Genomic DNA, 26,749 nt, shown 5'->3' on the forward strand with positions numbered 1-26,749 from the left:
CGCGGCCCAATTTGGTAGTGTAGAGTGTTTTAAAATAAGATAGAAACCCCTCCTGGATAGCCACCGGGTCTGTGATTGGGCACCCTGTAGCTGAATGTATGCTTTAGTGTAGGGGGGGGTCTTATCATTTGCGCTAGCACTGGTCCGGGGTGGTCCCCTTCCCCGTAAACCTTAGCGTTGTGGTACTTTGCCATATAAAGGATTTCTCGTTCAGCCGTCTCCCCAAACTCCAAGAGCAGAGCTGCTCTCTTTGTATCATAACTCGGCTCTTCCGTCGCCCCCGGAGTCCAATGATACAAGCTCCCTATCTAGACGGGCAAGTGTGCCACGCAGATCGCGGAGCACACCGGAGCTGTTAGATATGCATACTCCCCTCATATACGCCTTAAAGCCCTCCCATAACATCGCCTCGGAGTCAACAGACCCAGTGTTTATTTCAAAGTAGTCTTCTATAGCATCCTGAATTTCCTGTCTGAACACCTCGTCATCTAATGCGCGGTTGGGGAACCTCCACTGTCTCTCAAAACCTTCAGGGCGAGGGATCTTCAACGATAATAGAACCGGGCAGTGATCGGAATATGTTCTGGGCAGCGTTTTTAGCTTATGGAACCAGCGAGACACTTCTGGGGAGGTTAGACAATTATCAAGCCTAGATCAAGTATCATGGGAGTTGGTGTAGTGTGTATATGTATGCTTACATGACTGTTAAAATGTCTAAGTCTAAGACTATGCGATAGGAATGATCCAATTTAGCTACATGAAAAAAAGTATTATTCAAAGGAGAGAAATGTAATAGAATTTTGCCTGCATTGGCGTTTAGCTTAATGTTTAATAGGGTATTTTTATTGCACTTGCTGGCTGGACCCTATAGGTATAAAGTGATTGCAATATAAGGCTAGGGCTTGCACAAGAGCCCATTCTGTGGTATACACATTCTGTGGCATATGCATGTTTTACTTCCTTAGTAACAAGACTAGAAAAGGATGATAATATTACATACTCCCTCTGTGGGACTTTTTTAACAAATATACCTCAAACTAGACAATATCATAAGCATTTGTCATACTCTTCCAGAATATTACTTTAATAGTACGCTGTATATCACCCTTAATTTGGATGTCTAAATCATAAAATCTATCAGGAGGGTTGAACGGCTGATCTGGAGTTTCAACTTGAATATATTCATTTGTTTGTCTCCCAACCAGAAAATCTTGAAGAATCTGGTGATTTATCTTGACCTCTGGTGCACTTTTGAGTCAAGATTTCATCCACGTCTTGTTCAGAAGAAGTATTTGAGGCATATTTAGCGAAAATTCTGGCACAATCTTCTTTTTAAAGTGTGTTTTTGTAGTGGAACTTTCTCTTTTTTATGTTGAGGTCAGAGGAGCACTGCGAGTTCTTTTTCAGTTTCACATACTCATCTTGTCTGTTTTCCCCCTCCTCCCACTCTCTCTAACTTTCTGTCTGAAGAGTCCTGAAAGGAACAAGAAGGACGTGTATCATAATACTGATACCTACCAGGCTGTTTAATTGTATCATGGTTTCCTAAATTATAACATTTTTCAGTGGAGTCCTGTTGGGGAGATCCACTCAATGTTTTCTGGTTTTCTTTTTTATTATTTCTATACCAGCATTTTTTTTAAAGACTCAGGCGTCTGCTTGGTGCTACCTGTTTCAGATTTTGTTCTAAGCGGTGGACTACGATGCCTGCTTCTCAAATTCTTACGACCTATTGAATCATAGGTCTCAGAAATAATTGTAGGTCGTTTGAGTTCCTGATCCGCAGCCAAATGCTGCCTCCTTTTAATGTTGCTTTCAATCATTGAGGATACCGTGGCACGACAGCAATTGATGAGGTGCCACGTGTTATTGCATATATAGAAGCAAAGAGAGTACCTATAGTGGCACAGTCTTCAGCTTGAGAACCATACCAACACATGGTTAGAATTCAAATTTTATCTTGAGGGTCACATTTTAGGAAATACTGCTTCAAGCTGATTTGTTTTTTTGTGCAATCCAAAATGGAATTTTCTCCTGTTTAGTAAGGATTTTACCCATGATAGCATTAATAGTCACTAGACTAATAGCAGGCACTGCTAACTGTGGCAGCGCAGTATGAACAGCCCTTGCTGGGGCAGTAGTGATTATATGCATAACAAACTGCATTAGACCTCTTTATAGTCTAACTAAATGTGTGTAGAGACCAAGCACCTCATGATTATTTAATGCATTTGGGTATGTTGTTTAGCTACATTAGACTAGCCAGGTTGACCTGTCATTACTGAGAGGACCCAGTCTTACATGTTGGAGTGTGTGGGGAAGGGCGTCTTGGAACCAGTTCTGATGTTCCTGGTATGTTAATGGTATCTCTAAGTATTCATACAGTCTATATGCAGCCGGAACTGCTACCTCAGCGCAGCCGCGACCTGTGCAGGTAAGAGTGGATGGGCCGGATAGGGGGATTTTGACGGACGATGACAAGGGGAAATTAATTATTTATTTAATTTTGCCTCATCATCATCTGTCTTAATCTGCCCCCACCCGGCACCACCACTCTTACCTGCACGGACCACGCTGCCTCAGTGTATATATGAAATGTACGTGTATTGGCATCTACTACAGGAAAATTAACCCAGGGATAAAAAACCTCACATCTATAAGCTTCATGTGCCTCAACCATGAAGATAGCATCTCCCCCACCATTGAGGAGCCCATGTGCAAGAAAATGTGTAGTAACAGACTGTCTACAATTAACAGGAATATAAACTGCTTACTGTAGGAAAGTACTCCTTTTGGCATGGTTACCGCACACTTTTTACCTGACTGATGCATCTTTGACTGATTCTGCACTGGGTTCCTGTTAACCAAGTTCCCAGTGCCTGTGTTCTTTCCCATAAGTGTACCTTTGGTTCCACAATTGGCACACCACTGGCCCACATATAAATCTCTTGTAAAAAAGTACCAGTAGTGTGGAAGCTGAAAAAATAATAATAAGGAATAATACAAATAGCACAAGTCTCTGTCAGCACAACTGTTAGCAAGATTTATTGGAGGTCAACAAACAGCAATTTAACGTGCAACACGGAGACATCAGCAAAGCCACTGAATGTCCAATGAGGTGACGGGTCTGACAGTTTATATAGGCCAACACCACAAAAGGATATAGCATCATAACATACATAGCACAAATTAAGCATAGTTCATTTGACCAATTAGCAAGTGTTTGAGTAGCCATATACCATGTAAGGTCCGAACTATACTGTTGCCAACCACGTGGCCCCAAATGGGCAGCTTCTGGGACTTTCCACTGTAATGTAATGGGTTCCTGTTAACCAAGTTCCCAGTGCCTGTGTTCTTTCCCATAAGTGTACCTTTGGTTCCACAATTGGCACACCACTGGCCCACATATAAATCTATTGTAAAAAAGTACCTGGGGCATTGGGACCAGAGAGGTTCTCTAAGGGCTGCAACATGTATTGTGCCATCCTAAGAGACCCCCTCACCAAACACATGCACACTGCCACTGTAGGCTGCATGTTTGGTGCAGATAAAAGTGAAGAGTCGACCTGGCACACATCCCTGTGTGCCACGCTTGATAGCAATGCAAGAGGCATAGGTAAGTCACCCCTACAGCAGGTCTTACAGCCCTAAGGCAGGGTGCACTATACCTCATGAGAGAGCATAACTGCATGAGCAGATATGCCCTTATAGCGTCTACGTCCATTCTTAGATATTATAAGTGCACAGAGAAGCCATACTGAGAGTATGGGCTGGGAGCGTATCACTATGAGTTCCATAGCTCCATGATGTCTTCACCAAATTCCAAGATGTTTAGTACCAAACAGCTCAGAATAATGAGCCCACCCTGATGCCATTGTTGTATTCATTATTAAATGCACTCAGATGGCACATCAGAGGTGCCCCCTGCAAACCTACCAAAAAACTACTATGTGCCTGACTGGTCTGTACCAGCCTGCTATCTCTAGACATGTTTCTGACCCCCTGAGGTGGGAGCCTTTTGCTCTTGTGGGTCAAAAACAAAGCCTGCTCTGGGTGGAGGTGCTACACACCAACCCCAAAGCAGGAACAGCATTGAACGGTGGTGAGCCTCAAAGGCTTACTGCCCTTTGCTGACCAGGACCCCTCCAGCTAAGGGAGACCAAGCCACACTTTGGGTGGCAATGTCGGTGGGAAAACTAGTAAACAAGAGAGGTGTGTCCCCTCTCAGCCAGGTCCACCCCTAAGGTGCCCTGAGCTGAAGTGACCCCCTCCTTTGAAAATTCTCCATATTGTTTTGGAGGATTCTGGCCAATAGAGTAGGCATATGTCTCCTACCCAGACGGAGGGTGTAGTCACACTAAAGGTTAGTAGCTCATTGGCTGCTACTTTTTAACCCCTGTAATGCCCATAAATTGAGTATTTAGGGGCACCCAAGAACCGTAATCCTTAAGCTACAGATGACCTACGAAGAAGCGGACAAAAAAGAGCCGTGAAGCAGCAAAGGCTGAAGACACCAGCTGACTTGGCCTCAGCCTACCGACCTGTCTGCAGCCCTCAAAGACCCTGCTACAGAAAAGCTACTCATTCCACAGCCCAGCACCTTCCAGAACCCTAGGAGGACTGCCTCCCTTCTAAAAAGACTCGATCACCTCTGCACCCGAGCCTACGGCCCGAGTCCAAGATGCCCCCCAATCCAGGAAAGGTTCCCCAGTGATCCTGAGAACTAGTTCCTCATGGGCTGACTCCACGTCAAGGCCTACAGCCTCTGCACAACAATCCTCCCCAGCCAGAACCACACTGGTAAGCTGACTTCTGACAACAAAGCACATCCCTGCACCCGGAGCCCCTAAGCTTAGGGGAGATCGACCGGCTGTGTTCTGATGCTCCAGCACATCCCAACTTTCCTTGAAACTGTAGGGTTCTTTAGTCCAGCCTCTTGGCCTGAGGCTGCAGTCTTTTTCCGATTTCAAGATTCTTTATTTGTTTGCATTGGACCCCGACGCTGTGTCAGCAATCTGCACACAGCCGCCTATGTGCCACGGAGGGAGTCGATTTATTGCTGCCTTGTGGCCCACCATGTGCTTACCTTAACCCCCGGAGACTGGGTTACCAAGCCATTCTATTTTCCTGTAAGTAGTACCCCTTTGATTAACCCCTTTCTCTATTGAATAACATTGGCACCAGATCCCGAGTTTAACCTCTGCACCCGGCCACCCGGTCTTAGTCAACCTTAGAAGGCCCTCTAAGTGGTAGCTGTGGAGAGCAGCCTTCAGGCTTAGTTCAGAAGGTTAGTTAAGCAGCTTGTTTTACCAGATCTAATCATGTAGTGTAGGTTAAACAAAAAAGAACCACACAGTGTAGCTATAAAAATAAGTCTATTACACAACACTCACTAACACATTGGTGTATCTCCTACCCAGAGATATCAACACAAATACACAAGAATACTTCAATTTCACAATCCAAAGTGGTCTACAGAGGGAGACCAAGCCATATACTAAGAAAGTGGAATGCGAACTGCGACCGAAGTCGGGACTTGGACCAGAAGACTCAGAAAAGCTTGGGACACAAGGACCCACCCAAGGTAAGTACCCAGGAACTCCATGGAGGCTGTGTGCAGAGTGGAAACACAGCCGAGTATTCAATTGAAGTCAATGGTAAAGTCGTGGTTGCCGTTTGGAACCAAGATACCTACACCAGGGAAGCCGGGTGCATAGAACAATGGAGGACTTAAGAAAAGATGCTGCTGGCGAAGACTGATTAAGAGTCTGGTGGAATCCAAGGGTGGAGTCTTGAAGAGAAGAACCTGCAGATGAGGGTACAGAGTCTATGCCTTTTGGGGTGACCAGGAGGCATGGATGAGTAATGACCAATGATTATGTAAGATGCAGGAGTGATGACGGTGACCTTGTTGCTGCAACTGTGAGTGCCAGGCTATGCTTTGGAAGACCAAAGGCCGTTCCAAAGTTGTCCCATTTCAGATGTCGAGAACTAAGCACCAAAAAGGCCTTGGCAGCAGCGACAGATGTGGAAAACGATGAAGGAGCAACATTGGGGCCTACACGGTCCAAAGCACTCACCAAGTGCAGGAAAGTCAATGCAGGCCTGAGCAAGCAGGGGAGCCCACTGAAGCAGGAGAAGACCCTCGATAGGACCCACAGGCCGAAGGCACAGGAGTCGCACTAGGACCTCCAGCAGCTCACCAAAGATGATGGATCCACGGTGCGGAGGATCCATTGAGGACAAAGATCTTGGCAGGAAGAGATGCTGGAGGCTGGAGCTTCTTGTAGCCGAAGATCTTTGGAGTGCACAGCCAACAAGCTATGGCAACTGCAAGTCGACTGGGTGCACAGGGGTCCCAGCGGTTCCGATGAGAGATACGGCCCTCAAAATTGCAGAGAGGACATGTCAAGCCTCAAGGGACTTGCAGAACCACCACCTGTGTTGCTGAGCCTTTCACAGTCCTTGGGAGATCAGGAGCAGCAGACTGATCAGCTTTCGTGTTGTGCCTGCAGATGCAAGGGAGTAACTCCTTCACTCAAAGAGATATTACTTCAGGTGAAGACCCTGGAAGAAGCACAGACACAGACAATGAATACTTGAGGAACAGCAAGACCAGTAGCAGCAGCAGGAGCTTCCTTTATGCAGTCTCGGTTCCAAGTAAAGTCCAAGTGTCCAGATGGTTAAAGAGTGACTTGGTTTCAGTCTTGAGTCTTGTCCCATGACGAATCTGAGGACCCACCCACAGGTAAGCTCTTTTATACCCTAAGAAATGGGTTAGGACGACTCATGGGTCTCTCCCAGAGGTCACACCAGAGCGGGAGCTAAGGGCTCCCAGAACTGGTTCTAACTAGAGTATGCATGGAGGGCACCAAATGTGCCTAACAACGCAATCTGGTGGCGCTGGCAAGCGTCCCAACCCCAGCCCAATACACTAAGTCCCATCTGAGAGGTGGTCACACCTCCCTGTGACAGGAAACCCATTGTTCTATCTTCCCTGCTCGAGCTCAGCTCAGCAGCATGAGGGCAGAATTGTGTCGGCAGCAGCACTAGTTTGCTGGCAAACCACGAAAGGCTGTTACCGGGAGTATTGGGGGTTTCCTGTAGAAGCTCCCCAGTGCATGGAATCATATCTCCAACAATGGTAAGGGTGTTGGGGTGTGATTCCAACATGTTGATACCAAACATACCCAGGTTCGGCACAGCCACTATACAGTTAACCATTGCGTAATGATTCATGGCCACTATGTGTATCAAAATGGCTGACTGCAATTGCAAAGCCTAGAGAATGGACTCTGCGGTTTGTAGTGGGTATCTTGCTCTTGCAGGGGTACCCCCACAATTATACCTTCAGGATTAAAATGCCTGCCTTAGGGGTGACTTATAGCTTTTAAGTCTAGTGACCTCAGATATAAGAAAACGTATATCTGTCTTATCTGTCGTAAGTGGTGCTAGCTTGTTAACTAGGTAGTTAACAACTGTAACCAGAGTTTTTTCCAAAAACAGCATAAATGTTGTGTCTTGCTTGACAGAGATCAGATGGATCAAATTGGTTTTGATTGTCTTGTTTGTACCAACTGGAGATACATATGCTTTTCTGGTCATATCATACAATGCAATATTCTGTGGTTCAAATATATATAAGAGCATCTAGAATGTATGTTTTATTAAACAAATGATTTATCATGTAATAGATGTATTTATAAATGTTTTCCTATTTTGAAATACTTTGAATGAATAAAAGAAGTAAAATAAAAAGAAAATATATTTTTTTATATATTGGTTGCATTGTCTGCATATTTTGGTTTGTGGTTCTAAGGTTTAATTGCTTCACTTAGCATTATCCAGCACTGTGGCCGGTGCAAAATATTTTCCCAAAAAGTTGTTTTGCCTGTTAGGGTAGTATACTTTCTTTCAGGGGCCCGTGTGTTTTCCAGAGTAAGTGGTGCTAGCACCAGCTTACAAATGCTGCAATGGCAGGCCTGTAGTCACAGTGGTCTCTCATTGGGAGCATAATACATGCTGCAGCTCAGGGTAGGCCCCTGGTGTACCTATGCCCTGGGTACCTCAATACCATACAACAGGGTCTTATAGGGATACACCAGTAGCCAATTGTGGAGGTACAGAAGTACTTACCACAGTCAAATTAAAGGAGGAAGCACAGTGACTGGGTTCTTGATTGGCAAGATCCCAAGTAGACTAGTCAAACACACCAACACCAGGCAAAAGTGGGGGTAACCCTGCTATAAGGATCCTACCTTCCTACACCTCTGATAAGCCTAACTGCTCGCCCACCCTACAACAAAAGAGAGCATTAGTATTATCTTCTCTAGCATCTGGGGATCCACTGGACTCTGTGCACACTATACCTTACTATGTTATACAGAGCCAGCTTCCTACACTTGCGCTATGTTTTATGAAAGGAATCCAGAGAAGGTAAACACTATAATAGGGTAATACTTAGATAGCTGCTTTCTATTAAACTGAAGAGGATGAATCATTTTCAACATGGACATCTCCATGTAGATGTGAAAAAGTAGGCTTGGCACATACGAGAAAACTACTTAGGAGATCCATTAAATAAGTACCTGGCCTAAAACGCCGGTGCTGTCATATTGTATGGTTCCAACAAATATAGAAGGACTGTGTTTTAGACCAACATGAACTTCACTATATAGAGACTTAGTCCATATATACTATTAGTAAGTGTTACCATGTTTCAGCTAGCTCACAGTACTACATCCAACCCCTAAAATGACCAGGGTAACCAATGTTATTGGCCATCTCAAACATAACACTCTGATTCCCATGGAATCAGTGGAAACAGATGTAACCCTTTTTTTTTGGTAACTCCTGTATGCCCAAAGTAAACAAAAGAAAGATACGAAAATGCATTTTGTTGAATGATCATATCCTTGCGAAGAAAGCATGACTTGCAATTATTAGAAAAATTAGACATATTACTGTAATCAGTATTATTAGAATGGTAAACAATATGAACAATTGAACCATGTTAATTGCTACTAATGTTTGATTACTCTTATCCCGTATCTAATACTATACTAAAGAGTGCATAGTGGGAGTACCCTCTGCCAGATCAATTGGGATAGCCTAACCCCCATACCTTGTTCTTAGGTGTCCAGAAGTCAGATACGAGTACAGGTCAGCTTCCTTAGCAGGATAAAGGTCAGAGTCAGCAGGGCTGCATCTCAATCACAGTGGTTCAAGGATAATCCCAGTATGGAAGTGCTCCTCTCACTGAGCCTTAGGACGGAAGTTGTTTACAAAACAAAGTACTGTCTTATCACACTGTGGTACTGGCCCTGAGCAGCTTTTTTGTTTTTTTCTAGCTAAAATGAAGCATCTCCTAACAAGCACAAAAAGAAAGGAATCAATGGCATAGCATTCTTACTGTATGACCCTGGAGCTAACTATACAGACTACAGGGCTTCAATGCCTATCGGAAAAACACATACTCAGGTTAGCAGAAAGTGTGTAAAATGTCACCACAAGAAAGAGCTATCAACCTATACCTGGGCCATGTGACAGTAAAGTAAGGCTGCCTGTTTACCTCTCCCTTCAACCCCCACTTAGCATTGCAAGGCGTTTCATGTGCCTGAATGGATAAATATTTACATTGAATATATTATTTCTCATAGAGACTTGTAGCTCCAGATTCCTCACCTTTTGAGTATTCCCCAGGCATCAGAACGGATGCATTTTCCCCATGTCATTTCTGCAGCGGAACAGCTTCAATGCAGAGCTGCTTGGCGCTACCTTCCTGGGCACAGAGGTACTGCTGAAAATTTTCCAGATCCAGTTTGACCCATGGGAAATATTCAAAAAGGGAGAAATCTGTAGATAAATAGAGGCTGTAGCAGAAATAACATCACTGATGGTAAGCAACTTGCTCATTTCAACAGCAGCACTTCCATTACTAACAATAATGCAGCATCCCGTTGTGAAGTTCTCAATCGTAGAATACAATTTTGAACTTATATTATTTTTCACTAAACCTGTTTTTTAAACAAATGCATGTGAGCTTATGTAAAATTACTAGCAAATATCAAAATGATTTAGTACAAGAAAAAATTATAGTATGTGTTATTTACCAAATGTTCGCTACTTTAGGAACTGGTTCTCTACTTTCCTCTTGAATGAATCTGCCAAAATATTTAAAAAATATTGTTGTTCAACTAGAGACTTTAAACCTCCCCCCGTTCATTCATTTTCATCTCCCAGTGCTTGAAATTGGTTGTCCCTTATGTTCCATGCATGGAATAATTCAAGAGTTAATGGTTGGGTTATTTGTTCGGTCTGAGGTTTTGATTATGGAAGGTATGTTGTTGGTATGAGTTGAAAGGTGTCCCATGTATTCATGGTTTTCGGCGGACAAATCAAATTCTGGGATAACTCCAAACTGATTTTGTTTCTGATGGCATATGCTTTGTCAATGATGAAATAGAGGAATTTACCTTATTTAGAGTAAGATGGTAGAATTGTGGTTTCAGGCTGGGGAGTGAAGCTGGATCTTACGCACCAGAAAAGGAATCAGATCATATTGGTGGAGTAGTGTGGCTCACTGGTTAGAGACGGCAGACCCGAGAGCAGAAGTCGGCCCGGGACCAGGGTTCGATTCCCGACGCGGCAGGGTCGTGGACCTTGGTCAGCGGACTCGATAATTCTCGCTTCGGTGCTTACTCTAATCAGGGATCACACTCGGCAACTCTGGGCATTAGCTTGCCTAATCTCCACAACGGCCCCACCAATTCCGGGGATGCCTGGCTCCACCTTGGGGACTCCCAGCAGGGACCATCCCACAGGGAAAGCCAGGACGGGTTCCCCAGAGTTATACAGCGCCGGGACGCCCCGTTGCTGGGGCAGCTGTGCGCTTTACAAGTATACTACATTTACATTTACATATTGGGACCGGGCGGAAAAGTTGAAAGAGATGCTTTGTTCTTGAATGAAGCAGGATTTGACTGGTAAAATAAACTGCTCGTGTTCTTAGCCGTTTTAGATCTGACCTTTAAAACCGTTTTGACTGTCTCACCAGCCTGATGCTATTTTCAAATATAATACTTTAATAATGGGATGCATCCATACAGTGGCTTTTGGTTGCCCCCTGCCTCCAAGTTTATGCGCAAGCTCTTGCTGTGTTCCTCAGGAATATACACTCTATCAAAGTCTAAGTTATAGGTCAGTAAACGCTTGTTTAAAAATATTACTTAATTCCTCTGATGCTGCCACAGTCTTTAACTTATGTGTGTTATTTTAATGCGATACAGGATTTTGATGCTAAAATGCAAGTATTTACATTCTTTTTGTTTATTTCCAGCAGCTGTCCCTTCGTGCTCGGTTGGGTGCATCAGCATTAGAATCACTGAATATGGGCTTAAGTGTCTCTGATGAATTACTGATGGACATTATTGTGGCCGGCATTAAGTAAGAATGGGTTATTTTTCTTTATTAATTTCTTGATCAAATAAATTCTTTATTTGCAGATTGCATAAAACACAGATCAGAAGTGTCATATTATAAGCACATCGATAAATCTTCTGAAACAGTTGCACATTTTGCGTGACATACCACTTGTATTGCATCAACAAGCTAGTACTTGTTTCAGTGTACACACACTTCTACACAGAGGCAGACTGTAGATCTCCCCAACGGCACATGCCATGAGAGTGCTTGTGAAGCCTGTAGCAGCAAAGAGTTGGTTGCCATCAGAGGCCATATCCTCCAGGGGATCTGGCTGCTATGTTCTGACACACCACATAGAGCCAATAGAGCACTTTTAATTAATCTGATTTGTTTACCTAGCAGAATTCAGCAAGCCCTTTGTTGTCCTAGAGTATTTTCAATTGTGCGGTCATTAATGTTGGTCTGTATACACACTAACTTCTTGATAGATCAGCAGTGTTGCGTGCAAAAATCTTTAAATTAATCAGTATTTATACAATGCATATCACAAACTGAAGCTTCTCCTAGTGATGCGGTAATATATTTAGTATTACTACACTCAAAAGTACTAATTTAATCAACATTAGTTTGGTGAAATTCTGAGATAACACACGCACACACTTGACATACAACTGACACAACACTCACTCTCTCTCTATACTTAAACACACAGACACGCACACACTACTCAAATACACATACACACAGACCTGATATTAGGAGATCTGTGTTGGAGTGAGTTTGAAAATACACGGTCATTAATCATTGTTTTGCTGTGAATGAGAGAGTGATCTTATAAAGGGCACAGCCCTGTCAAAAGTTCAATCTTGTGCCATAGAAAATCAACAGACACAGAAATGAAACTAAGTGCAGTTTTCACAGTGGCATGGCACTGTTCTTGTCCATAATACCGTTTCCGTTCTCCATCAACAGTGACGGTTTGAAAATGTCTCTTGTTTCACTAATTAAGCTCACCCTAGTTATCTGCAAGGGCACGAAATGCAGGGCTGGTAGCGTCAATGCACGCAGTTCCTTCCTCTGGCATACGGCTGGCACATTGTGCTGGCGTGTCAGTACAGCAGGCCACTGATAATCGAACAGTTATTTCAAGCCAAAAGAAAGAAGCTTAGATGGGCTTCAGAATCCCCAACGAGGTATTTAAAAACTTTTGAGAATAGTGCACATTAACGATGAAGTTTTCACCAGCTCGTGCCAGTTACACACACATTAAAAAAAACTGCACACAAAGGCACAAACTGCTCTGCAAATAGTCACTGGGGAGCAAGAAGTGCGCCCTTGTTTGCTGTTTTGACTAGTATTGCATAAAACAAAGCTGTTCTTGCACATGCACACATCCACCACTTTCTCAGACAGAAAAGACTTTGTGGTAGCGAAAAATTTAGGCGTGCTTGAAGTTTTTCAAGGATTAAAGATGAAGAAGAATCTTAAAACTTAAGAGTAAGTTGTATCTTCTTTAATTAAGTTATTTAGGTCATATAATGAAATTCGGAAGATGGCGGCTTATTAGTCTCCAAATGCAGCATCAGATTCTCAAGTATCAACATTCAAATAAAGGGTCAGAATACTGGGGACGTCTGTGAGGCAAAATCAACTAACAATCTTACTAAAAGTCAAGATTTTTTGAAAGTCGACTATAAAATGTGCTACCATAAGAAAAAGAATTAAAAAAAAGTCATGATAGTATAGACCCAATCACTCGGTGAATCCATATAACCTGAAAAGAAGTGCTCCCAAAAATGCAGCTCTGATGGCTATGTGTGTGTTTAGTATACACACAGAAATGTGAAAAGCAACCCAAAGAGATTGCTGATCCAGGAGTGGCCCATGGAAAGTAAAGTAGTAACATTTGTGGAACAGAGATCCTGAAACAAAGAGTTCAAAGCTAAATGTTAGCTCCCTAATGAAGTACCTTGATTGATCTTCTTTTCTACCAGAAAAAGGTCAAATGTTTGTAGTTAACTAAAAAACACTCTGTAGTAAAGAAAAAAATATGCTGGTTCTAAGTAATGTTCACAAGCGGTTTAAGAATTTTTGTTACCCATACCTAATGCGCCGCTTAGCGATCACAAAGGACTTAATAGTTGATGGAAATTGATTTGTGAAGTCTTATTTAATAGTACTTTCCTGACCGATATTATTGCAGGGGTTCATTGTACCCTACAATTTACAATGTTTAAACAGCTTCTTGCCTTATGATCACTAAACAAATAGGATGAAATAGTAGTGTTCAGATTGCTGTATCAAATTCTACATTCAGGTGCTGAGACTCTTCGCCACGAAGGAGCAAATGTCCTTCAGGTGTTGAGAGAAGGATATAGAATTCATGGAGATACTGAAACACCTTTAAGACCTATATAATTAGCATTCAATCATAAATACACAGGTAGTGGTTACCATTGAGTGAAATGCATCTGAACCCTAATTCGTTTACACTTTCTTCCTATGTCTTTACCGGAATCTTACAGTGTTATTTGAATGTAGTGGACTAGCCTCTTGCTAATGCCCAGTTAGAGGTTAGTTAAATAAGTGAATCTGGCACTTTACCTGTTAACACAATGGTGTCTTTTGGTCCAATATTGAAATAAGCGTTAGTGACTTGTTTTAGAATACCCCATGAATCTGCGATTAATAGCATACATTTTATGATATTATTGCTATTATATCATAATTCTTTAACTATTTTAAGCCAAAAAAGAAATTGCACTTTCTCCATTACATTGGCCAAATTCTTCAATAAAACTAGTTTAAAATCTATAACTGTGAGGCAGTGTTCTTCTTCTTTTACCTTGTGTTATGTTGAACAGCACAAGCAGTATCAGACCCAGTAATGACTTTAAAAGCAAAAGGGTCATTCAAAACATACTCATGTTTTTTTACCTGTCAAGAATAGTATTTGTCCTTTTGTGAAAGCAGTTGATTACATTTGATCTTTAGATCATATTGGTTAGCTCAATAATTTAAACACTCAGTGTTGAGATTTTTTATGTCTTGAAATTCATACTTAAGAATATCGGCAGGTTCATTCCTTGTTCTATTCTTCCAAAGGATGATACATTGATTAGCATTACATTATTACATTTTGTAGAGTACATCTGTTTTGTAAAGAGCTTTGTAATGTAAACACTGAGGTAGTGGTCACTATATAATACGAAGTTCATATTTTACTTTTATCATTTCAGTAACATTCCGGAAAATACTGGATGGATTATGAATGGTTTCCCATTGACGATTGATCAAGCAAAACTGCTTGAAAAAGCTCTCACTGGGGTTGATCCTGACATTTCGGAGCAAAAGGTTAAAAAGAAAAAAAGTTCCACATTGGTAACGGATATCAGAGCACCAAAGGACCCTCCTCCCCTGCCTCCGGCGCTTGATTTTGCAGTTTTGATTGATATTTCCGACAGACAGGTGCTGCAACGTATTTCAGAATTGAAAGGTATGGTTGAAATTAAATTGGTTCCATATTAATAGTGGACCTTTGTCTTAGTAAAATGCAGTTTGACATCCTACCAGTATATTCCAAATAGCTAGCAGCAGCAGATATTTGACTAACCAAAGCTTGTATGTTAAAGCTGGACAGTTTAAGGCTACAGACTTCAATTGTCAAAATTAACTACCAGTTGGGAGATACAATATTTGCCTTTTGAAACTTTGTTTTTGTACACTGGAAAAGAAAAGGAAACACAGGTGAGCTTGGCATTTATTCTTGAGAGCAACTGTTCTTGTAACAAGTTTGAAGACCACAACAGTTGAACTTGGCCTTCTCTGCAGGTTCACTCCTTCCCCGTTCCTATTTTTGCCGAATGTGTTTTTGTTGGCTTTGGGACTCTGTGCACTTTACCACTGCTAACCAGAGCTAAAGACCTTGTGTTTGCTTCCTATAACATGGTAGCATTGGCTTACACATGATTTAATGTACTTATAAGTCCCTTGTAATGTGGGATACCATATACCCAGGGCCTATAAATTTAATGCTACTAGGGAGCCTGAAGAAAATGTTTTGCTACCCACATAAGTAGGCCCTTGAAACATATCCCATGCCTGCCATTACAGCCTGAATTCAGTTTTAAACTGCCAATTCGAATTGGCAGTATAACCCCCATGCCAAGCCTTGAACTCCCCTTTTATTACCTTTACGTCAATACTAAGGTAGGCCTTGGGTAGCCCATAGTACAAGTGCTTTGTATTTAAAGGGTCAAACATATACTTTTAAGTTTTACATGTCATGGTAATGAAAAACTCCTTAATTTATTTTTCATTACAGTGAGGCCTACCTCATCCCCATAGGATAATTGGGTTGCCTTTTTACATTTAGTAAGTGCTAACTTTTGATTCGGAAGAGATAAGCATTTCATGTTTGATATGTATGAAATTGCTATCACAAATCCTCTTTAATGGTTCGATTTAAAATTCAAAATTTAAAAAGCCACTTTTAGAAAGCTGGCATTTTCCTGCCCTTTTCCTGCAGCCTGTCCTAGGTCACATGACTGGGTGTAGCTAGCAGTTGGACTTTCTGTTTGTGAATTCTTCCTCCAGACAGTTGCACAATAGAAGGATTAGGTGTGCCTGAGTGGGCCATCTGCTAGTAGGTGGTGGGAGGCTTGGTACAGGCATACTTGCAACTGAATTGGCTGTGCTCTTCTTTCACATAAAAAGCGTGTTACTACTGCAGCCAGCCTGGAGCCAGGGCAGGGGAGTCAGGAAATTCTTAACACTCAAAAGAAAAACCTCCAGAAACTTCAACTTTTTCAAAGGAGGCGCCAAGTATAAACACTTGCTTTTCTGCCTGGTCTCTCTTTGAAGTCTCAGAGACCTGCCCTGCTGCTTGAGCACTGCTTCATCACTTGAACCCATGACAACCGGAGTGATTGCAAGGGTTAGTTTGCTGTCCTCCTTTTCAGAGCCACAGGGACATAACAGCCTTCCACCATCTTGAACATACACCTGGAACCAGCCTAAGTTGTGCTCTTTTAGTAATGGACCCTTGGTGGTGGTGCTAAAGGTGCCCAGATAGCCAAAATCCAAAGCTTGGGACTTTGAACATTTTTGGCTAAAAACTGCTTTGAGAACCAAGGCAACACTAAGACCATACTACTTTCTGTTCACTCAACATGAATCGCTGGTAGGCCTGACATTGCAGCAGCTGCCTCTATGTTCTTCTCTGCAGCAACAAATTCTGTTCATTGCTACCTTTTCAAAAGAGTATGCAGCCTCCTGTAGCTTTCGTTGGCTACAGCCTTCAGCTTCATCCCACTGAAGATTTTTGACTTCAAGAAAAGAGAGTCCAAACGTAGAAATCTTCACCTTAACCTCGTCCATCTCTCCCTTCTCAGACACTGCCTGCAGCCTTTCCCCGCTGTACGTGACCTCAGAACATTTTTGCAGAATTTGTTCTAGGTATGAAGGTAAATGCTGCCCAGGCCCAAACCACTCCTTGTATCCAACCCACGCTCCATCATGGTTGGCCATATTTTTTGACTTTGACCCTTTCTTGCGCTACTAGATGTCCGCGGTTGGTGCTTTTAACTTATAGGCGCTAGTTTTTAATAAAAAAAAATTAAACATTCAGAGCTCGTGATCTACTGGATTTTTGGTGTTATGGTTTTAAAAAATTATTAAAATGTGGAATTTCTTGTGTTGTGTTAGCACTTTATTACTGTTTGTGTGCTGCATACATACTTTACACATTGCCTCTATTTGAAACCTGACTGCTTTTGTGCCAAGCTACCAGAGGGTAAAGCACAGGTTATTTTAGTAACTTTTCTGGTTCACCCTGACAGGGATTGTGGATGTTGCTTGAGTAAGGGTTGGCCCCTCAACCAACAACCTCATTTCAGACGACAAACCAAGCATTGACAAAATAAATATAGAAGGTTGGAGTAATGCTTGTAGTGAAATGCGCAAAACATAAATTACAATCAGGTATACTGTTACTTCTTGGTTGATGTCAATTCTCAACCTGTGGGTATCCTGTCATCTAGTTGCAGGGTTTGATACTGATTCTACAGCTGTTAATTTCAGAGCTTTGCATGGTGTAGCACACTTTAATGTATACATCATACACTGAAAGCCAATTCATGATGCATTACCACACCAAAACCCTTAACCATTTCTCTTGGTCTCTGCTGATTCCCACTGTAGGGTTTTGCCCTGATAACTTTCTGTCTTTTTAGATAGGTTCTTTCCTCCATATTCTTTCTTGAGCTGGGTTAGCTTATTCCTCAACAACCCAGTTTAAGATTTTCATGTCATATCACCAACCATTTGCAACAGCTGCCTTGTAAAACCTCTGCATGCTCTGTGCACTGCCATCACGATGATATTGCCCCTTTGGCATCTGTCTTGCATGCTGTTTGATGGTTCACCAGCAGCACTGCAGATGGTGCAATTCATCATTAGAGAAAAGAGTGAGAAAGAGGATAAAGGTTCTCATCCACCAGCTGTGGTACAGAGTATCATTTCTGCTGGTGAGATAGCGAGGCATGACCCCCCCACCCAATACATTCCCACGCCTGCTTCATGTTACAGCTCAACAAAATTGATGCAAGTAACCAACCCAGGAGAAGGCAAAAGCTTCTGGTCACAAGATATTTTCTCTTTTGAACAACATAATTCGTTTTGGTCAAAAGAAGTTAGTTACATTCCATGGACAGATATTCAAGAGCTCAGGGCCCTTTGGGGGTTGAGGGGCAGACTCTGGAGAGTCAAAGCAGCTACTCGTCTGTGTCCAAACGTCGACACCCTAGTTAAACAAATGGATGGAACCAGTCTGTCTTTTTGGAAGCAGTCGTGAAGGTCCCAGTAATAAAAGATCAAACAAGCTCTACTTCCCTCATTGCATTTCAGGGATACAAGTCTCACTTCGCACTAGTGACTCTGGAAGCCTGCACTGGGGAGTTGCAACTAGCTTCTTGTAGGGGCGGTCTCTTTTACAGTCCCACGCAGGTCCATCTCCTGATTCCTCCTCTGTCTTAGGGTTGGAGTGGTAGCATGACGAGAAAATGCTCCGTATGCTGGCATTTCTCATTGTTTAGGCACCCCATCAGTGCCTCTGCCCACTCCACACCCAGTGAAACATAGAAAGCATAGTAAAAAAACACAATAAATTGCTCTTTAGGAGCTAGTCTGCTTTGTATATATTTTTATTTTGACCAAACCATGCCCACATAGGTAATCTGACATTCCCATCCCAACCCTCGCTGTACGTTGGATTTCTCGTAGTCCGGATCAGAGGGTTAAAATTCCGAAACTTTATTGTCCACTTTTTGTGCACACGCCCTTCTGCATTAGCACCTTGGAAGGCACCGTCTCGGGCTCTTAAAGATATTTGTAACTCAGATACCTTCGTCTCACATACTGCAATTTACATAGAATCTGAAAGAAAAAAACAGACAGTAGTAGAATTATATACTGTTCACCATCAAAGGAACAACTAACCATACTTATTAAAAAACACAAAAGCACAGTCCAAATCAATATACAAAAAGGCTTGCTGAGGCTTAATACAGTTAATTTTTCAGAGAACAATTAAAAAGAACTAAAGTTACACTTTGTGCAGCTAGGTCTAATTAGGGACCAAGTTATAGTTTTCCCGACATGAAAATCATTAACTAAATCACTGCTAAGTGGGAGCTATCCTAAATGAACAGACAGTTCTTCATCACAGTTATGCCCGACCAGCATCAATGTCTGATACTGGATAATTATTCTTGATTCAAGGTTTATCAAATCTTGCACATGATTGCCTCCTCTTTCGTTAACTCCTATCGTGTCCAACACTCAAAAGGTTAATAAATGAACATTTGATTATGATGTGTCTGAAAAGGTCTTGCCACTGGATACTGCCTGTCACTATTTTTTATGGTACAAAGGTGCTCCAATACACGATTTTTCGCTTTGTGTGTTGTGCTTCTAATGTATGATTTTTTGCACGGGTAGCTGGGGGCATAGACAACATGATCTGTATTACATGTCAAGTGTTTCTGAATAGTGAAAGCTTTACAATTAGGAGACAACTTATAATCCTTACAATTTTTACTGTTCTTACACACTTTACAATTACGGCAAGTATGGAAGCCTTGTATGCCTAGGGGTTTTGGGATTGGTGATTCCAGGGCTCTGCAAAGGGTATCCTTAAGGGATTTCGCCTTTCTGAAAGTCATTTGTGGTGCCGGTTCCACATCCTCAACTATGTCTTTATCTGTTTTAAGAACTTCCCAAAATTTGGCACGTCCTTTTCTTACTTTGTGGGCCTGTCTGTTAAAGGTGGTGATGAATCTAATGTTGGGCTCAGGGTCTGAGTTCACTTTCTCTTTTTCCTTGAGTAATATCTGTCTGGATCGTGTTTTTACCTCTAGACTGGCCTTCTTTATAAAGGACTTAGAGTAACCGCTCTGTAAGAAACGCTGACTCATGATATTCTCTTCATTGTTAAATCCCTCCTCTGTACTACAATTGCATTTTGCCCACAACAATTCACCAAACGGAATACTTTCAATTAAACTGCTAGGGTGACAACTACTTGCGTGTAATGAACTGTTTCCTGCAGTTTCTTTACAGAACAGAACACTTTCAATTTTAGCACCCTTAGCTGTCAATCTAAGATCCAAAAACTCAATTGTATATTTAGAGAATTGACTAGTTAGTTTCAGGTTGAAAACATTGTGATTGAGCTATCAACAAATTCATTGGCTTCCTTCTCACTTTCATTCCACACACAAAACATTTCTTCAATATATCGTGCCCATGTAACTACTTTATCTTTCGTGATGTCCAACTTTATGACAACTGACTCCTCCCAGTACCCTAAATAGAGACCTGCAAAGCTAGGAGCAAAGCAGGTCCCCATTGTTGTTCCGAGGGTCTGTCTGAAGATCTTGTTGTCAAAAATAAAGACATTTTGTGTAAGGCAACATGTCATCATTTCAGTTAACATTTCCGTGTGGAATAAGTAGGTTTGTGATCTATCTCTAAGAAAGTGACAGCAGGCTTTTAGACCAAGATCATGAGGAATAAAAGTATATAAACTTGTCATGTCTAGGCATAACAGACCATAATCATTTTTCCATTCAATGTTTTCTAGCTGCCTTAGAAAACCCCCAGTATCTTTCACATAAGAGAGGAGGTTTTGTACTAGGGGTTGAAGAAAGCAGTCGACGTACCTTGATGTGTTTTCTAGGCAATAGGTCTCTCAGGGGGGTTCCCGTTGTTTTTATGGATTTTGGGTAAGAAATAAAGTACAGGCAACTTAGGAAATTTACATGCAAGAAAATCATGTTCACCTGTCTCCAAAAGCCCCTTGGCTTTCCATTCTGTCATTGTATTTGGTAAGTCTTCACAGATTTATCATATTCACATCTGTTACTCAATTCATATTTCTCTCCATCTTAGAGTTATTTCATACCTTCCTCTATGTACATTTTTCTCGACAACACAACATTCCCTCCTTTGTCAGATTTTTTTTATGACTACTGTATGATATTTTCTTAAATTCTCAATAGCAGCTATGTGTAGCTGTGAAACATTCTTTCTACCATACAAATTTTCCTTCGAGAGATCAAGAAACTCTTGCATTACCCCTCTCTCAAACATATCTATGGCATCATATATATATATACGATATGGAAAGCACGGAAATAAATATTTTAAAAAACTTGCACTAAACCAGGGTCTTCCTCGTCTTTTTCGTTCCGTTGAAGGTGAGCCTTGCAGTATATATATATATATATATATATGTGTGAATGTATATATATATATATATATATATACACACATATATATACACACATATATATATATATACACATATATATGTATATATACACAATATATATATATATATATATATATATATATATATATATATTGAAAGATAGATAAATAGAGATAGGTAGATAGATAGAGATAGATAGATAGATATAAATCTCTCTCTCTCTATATATATATATATATATAGAGAGATAGATAGATAGATAGATAGATAGATAGATAGATAGATAGATAGATAGATAGATAGATCACACATCAGGGCCATTAACACCAGTGATGCCGCTTACCCAGTCGCACGCCATTTTAAGGACTTTCACGGCAATAACAGTCAGCTGTTGCAATATTTTGTTATTGATGCAGTTCCCCCCCTGAGAAGGGGTGGGAATCGTGTAGCTATTTTACGAGCACTGGAAACAAGATATATTGTGGATCTTGATTGTAAGTCCCCTCTGGGCATCAATGCTAGCGAGGATTTTTATACCTGTCTGTAATCTCCATACCATAATACCACGGTAGCACCGTAGTAGATTGAAGAATCAACAATGAGTTTTAAGCTAACTCCCTCTTCACTTTAATAGCTTGATGAGGAGAAGTTCATAGGTGCTAGTCTCTCAATGTGCACTGTGTCAGTGGTTTTTAATCAACAAAATTAGTTTTTAACACTTTTTATTATAAGACGTTGATCTCTTATATTATTCTTCTTGCACTTGTTTTGCACATTTCTTTGCACATTTGTTACATGTTGTTTAAATTAGCAGTGCCACATGGTTATTAATGTTTACATCTATGGATTTCATATGTTGATACAGATTTTACCCACTTGGGTCTTATCGTATTAGGGCTTTGCCTTATTTTTTGATTAACTGTATCAATGTTGCGTGGCTCTATATGTCATGAATTTATTTAGTCATATTTTTAATACGTTTTACACAATTGTTTAAAGGACAGTTATTTTTTGCCGCCTTTTATAAAAACGTGTTTTTAGAGCCAGCTACACCAATATTTATGAGGTTTTTTACATTGATTTTTAAACCCATGTGTAGTATTATGTCTATTTCTGTCCATGGTGGGAACTGTGACTACCAATTATGTAACAGCGTTCATGGCACTTTGCACTTTAAAAACTGACTGCTCGACCAATAGCGTTATGTGATCAAGGCCTCTGGGCAGGCCGAAACGTTATGCTGGCAGGTCGCGATAAAATGGAATAAAACTATTTTCACCTGCAAAAAAAAAATATGCTGGCAGGTCGCGATAAAATGGAATAAAACTATTTTCACCTGCAAACCTTTGGGTCGGCTCTCGTTCCTTTCTCCAGCGGTGTCCCTGTGCATGGAGGATTGCTGAAGGTTTTTTGGTTCAAATTCGTGTGGTATATATATATATATATATATATATATATATATATATATATATATATATGTATATATATATATATATATTCACTGAAAAAACCATAGGTTATAGACCATATATAGTTAGGAATTAGCATTTAAAAAACCTTATTTTACTCACACAAAACCATTGAAATTCCATATATAGTTAGTTGTACTAACTATATATCGCGCACCCGCAATCCACTGCTGATCATGTCACATATTACATCATTCATGACATGGTCAGTGACATCACTGATGACATCACTGATGACATCTCAAATGACATCACTGATGACATCACTGAACCGAGGCGCGAAGCGCAGCGACCCGGAAGCGATCTGGGGCGCGTTCCGGAGCGCGTAACTTAAGCGTAAGAGGTCATGTGACTTGTTAATAAAACTTTTCATTGGTTCATTTCACTTTTGGTTTCATAATGATGTAAGGCTAGGTCAGGTGACCTAAAAATAACACTTTTCATTGGTTTAGAACTATTGTTTTTCACAAATGATGAAAACCCCTCCTTCTTTCCTCACTCTGACTTTCATCTTTGTGAGAGGAAGACCATTTTTGATAGTTGAGCAATGGCTTCAGTAGTTGCTTCAGCTGGTGCACCCCCACCACCACCTCCACCTCCTCATGGGAAGAGAGGGCCACCTCCCCAGTTCATCAGGAACACAGAGGAGGAAGAGGATGAACTAGAGGAAGAGGAGACAGAAGGACCACAGTTCTTACAAGAGGTGCCCCGGGTTTCCCATCGGAAAGCCAGTTTTATTTGGCAGTTTTTTTCACTCCCTCGAGGGCAGAAGAAAGTAAATGCTAGGAATGTCACCTGCCTCATTTGTAAAGACCGGTTATCTAGAGGCACTGATAAAAAGTATAGCTTCGGTAACTATACAATGCATCGTCACATGAGCAGGTGGCATCCATTGAACTACAGCCAGGCAGAGATACGTGACATGCAAGATAACCCAACAACAACTCCTGTGGCCAGGTCAACATCACAGATATCGTTGACAGGAGCAGAGGCACGGGAAACCGTGCCAAACATTTAGGAGAACTTTGCTCATATCAAATTTACCTGTATGTATTGCGGTGCATTGCTGTCATGTGGTAACATGAGCATTAATTTAATCAACCTAGCTTATAACAATCACAATTGCCCTAACCGCCCCAGACAGTAATTTTTTTTTTTGCTCCTGTTGAGCCCTTTTCAATGCCTGTTTTTTGTTGTTTCCCCTCCATCAAAAACAAAAAAAAAACATAAAACTGTTCAAAAAATACAAAAAAAACAAAAAATGTTAAGAAAAATAAAAAAAATATATAAAACAACAAAAACATTAAAAAAAAGTTCTTTTCAGAACTACCTCCCCTTTCAAAAAAAATTGCTAGAATGTTTAGCACTCTGGCAATCTCTATTTCTTTTAGTTCGCTTCCCCGTTCGCTTCCCGGTTCGCGAACCGGGAGCGAACCAAAAAATAAAAAAAATAAAAAAGAAGAAGAGTAAGTATAAGGGAAGTAAACAGAGAGTAATGTTAAAAGAAAGACAGCTATAGGGAGTAAACCAGAGATACTGTTTAATAGATCTATTTACCGAAGAAAAGATGGAAGAGGGTATAATTGTGAAAAACAAAATAGATAAGGAAGTGAAAGAAAAAAAAGAGAGTAGAACAATAACAAAGAAGAGTTTCTTGGAGAATGTGAGTGAATGTTCAAAATAAGATTAAAACATGTGGAATAACAGAGAGAAAAAACAGAAAACAGAAAAGAAAAAATAACAGAAAAGATTAATTGAAACAGCAAAGAAATGTAAATAACATAGAGCCATATCATCAACATAGGCAATAAAAGTTTTGCAGCTTTTATCGGCAGAAATGTGTCGCTAAAGCCGCTTTTGCGGCGGAAAACTGCCGCTAAAACCACTTTTGCAACAGTTTTCTGCCAATAAAAACAGCAATAATTTTATTGGCTGTGTTCATAATATGCCCCTCAGTGTGCTTCAACTACACAGAAAAAGCATAATGAACAAGTAGTGAAAGAGTGATCAGTCAAAGACACTAAGAGTAATAGAGACGGAGTGAGTGAACAAGAGTGAGGAACTATGAGAAGAGAGGGACTGAGAAAAGGAGTGGAAGGAGTAGAGTAAGTAGGTAATAGAGAAAGGAATGAGGGAAGTAGCAAAGGCAGGAAACTGAGGGTTAAAGAAATGAAGCTGTTGAACTACTAGTAGGTGAATGTGATAGAAATGTAACGAAAAGAGTACAAAACATTTACCTTATAATTGTCGTTAACTTACTCACTTTTTGTTTTTATACTTTCAATCTGTGAAAGAGAGAACAAACATTTGAAAAATATTAAAACATGTATTTAAAAATTAGAAAAGACAAGGGAAAAGATTGAAGGAGAAACAGAGTTTCTTTTCCTCATTTCACAATCACATCACCTGTGTTGCCTTTGGTTAGGTATCTCATAGTGCAGATGGAGTCTAGCATATCAAAGAGTACATAGAAGTTGAGCAGTATATACAACAATTTTGACATTTACAGAAGACTTAGGTTCTTATCTTGTTGGAGATGAAGTCAGGCCTGTCTTGCAACATGGTGCATCTTTTGCATCACTGCTGCATCGGTTTCATGTGGCACGAGTTTTTTACAGCATGACACATCTGCCTAGATGCATCAATTTGTAATTTTGTCGCCTCATAGCAAATCTTTTGCACCGCCGCTGCATCACAAAAGTGACGCACAGTGGCGCAAAAGAGGCATACACCTATCATAAATCTGTCCCTAACATTTGAAATGATTGATTCAGGATGACGATAAGGTGTGGCCTCTCCAGAGGTTTGTTTAAGGTGAGGCCTACTCAGGATTGCATATCAAATTTATGCTTGTTGAAGAATACAGAGGAGATAATACATGTGAAGGCCTACCAATGAAGTAAGTCATGTCCACTTCACTCTTGAACAAAGGCCAGACCTCTTCTGTGTCCATGGACAGACCTAAACTTCATCTGCACAATGTCATTCGTAAACTTAGGAAACACAGGTGATGTAATTGAAAAATGTGGAGTTTCTTTTCCTCATTTCACAATCACATCACCTGTGTTGCCTTTGCTTAGGTATCTCATAGTGCAGATGTAGTGCAGCATATTAAACAGTACCCAGAAGTGCAGCACTGCATGCAACAACTTTGACACTTACAAAAGCTTCAGCTTTTGCATGCCCCCTACACAGTGCTAATTATATACATTTTAAACTGATGGTATCTTGCTGGAGATGAACTGAAACCTATCTTGCAACATGGTGCATCTTTTACACAAAAGTGACCCACAATGGAGCAAAAGAGGCGCACGGCCACCATAAATCTAACCCTAACATTTTAAATGATTGTTTTAAGATGCCAATAAGGTGTAACCTATCCACAGATTTGTTTCAGGTAAGTCCTACTCAGGGTTGCAGATGGAATTTAGGTTTGTTGAAGAATACAGAGGAGATAATACATGTGGAGGCCTACCAACGAAGTGAGTCATGTCCACTGCACTCTTGAACAAATGTCAGACCTCCTCTGTCTCCAGGAACAGGCCTAAACCTCATCTACACAATGTGATGTGTAATGTTAGGAAACACAGGTAATATAATTGAAAAACGTGCAATTTTTTTTGCTCATTCCACAATCATATCACCTGTGTTTCCTTTGCTTAGGTATCTCATTGTGGAAATGTAGTCTATCATATGAAAGACTACGTAGAATATGAGCACTGTATGCAACAACTTTGACACTTACAGAAGCCTCTCCTTCTCCATGCCTCCTACACAGTTCTAAATGTACATCATAAATGCAAACAGTACAGAATTAATTATACATGTTAAATGGTTTATTTTTGCTGTTCTCAGAATGTATCAAATTTCACTAAAAACAGTGACTTGAAGGTATTCATCATATAACAGCGGGGAAAAAAAACCACAATCAAAATGATTGTGTTTAAAAAACCCATACAACATAACAAATCAGAATTCAGAACTCCTTAAAGTTAACTTACTTTCCATGACGTCGAAGGATGTCCTATGAACAGCTTACACTCTGTTGTGCTGTTATTACTTTCAGACCGCCACTTTCTGAAAG

At 40.8% G+C, this 26,749-nt stretch overlaps 1 protein-coding gene across 2 annotated transcripts in view; it reads left to right on the forward strand.

Moving 5' to 3' along the window:
* Window positions 1-26,749, forward strand: part of SPEF2 (sperm flagellar and cilia associated 2) — a 1,151,963-nt gene that overhangs the window by 250,359 nt on the left and 874,855 nt on the right. Inside the window, exons 13-14 of one of the 2 annotated variants that reach the window (XM_078674939.1) lie at window positions 11,339-11,445; window positions 14,664-14,920. In XM_078674939.1, the coding sequence (XP_078531065.1) occupies window positions 11,339-11,445; window positions 14,664-14,920 (364 nt within the window). The remainder of the gene's footprint in view (window positions 1-11,338; window positions 11,446-14,663; window positions 14,921-26,749) is intronic. The other variant, XM_078674940.1, reaches the window with a different exon arrangement.

The sequence above is a fragment of the Lissotriton helveticus genome, chromosome 2_1 (genome assembly GCF_964261635.1).
Source record: "Lissotriton helveticus chromosome 2_1, aLisHel1.1, whole genome shotgun sequence".
Classification (NCBI taxonomy): domain Eukaryota; kingdom Metazoa; phylum Chordata; class Amphibia; order Caudata; family Salamandridae; genus Lissotriton; species Lissotriton helveticus.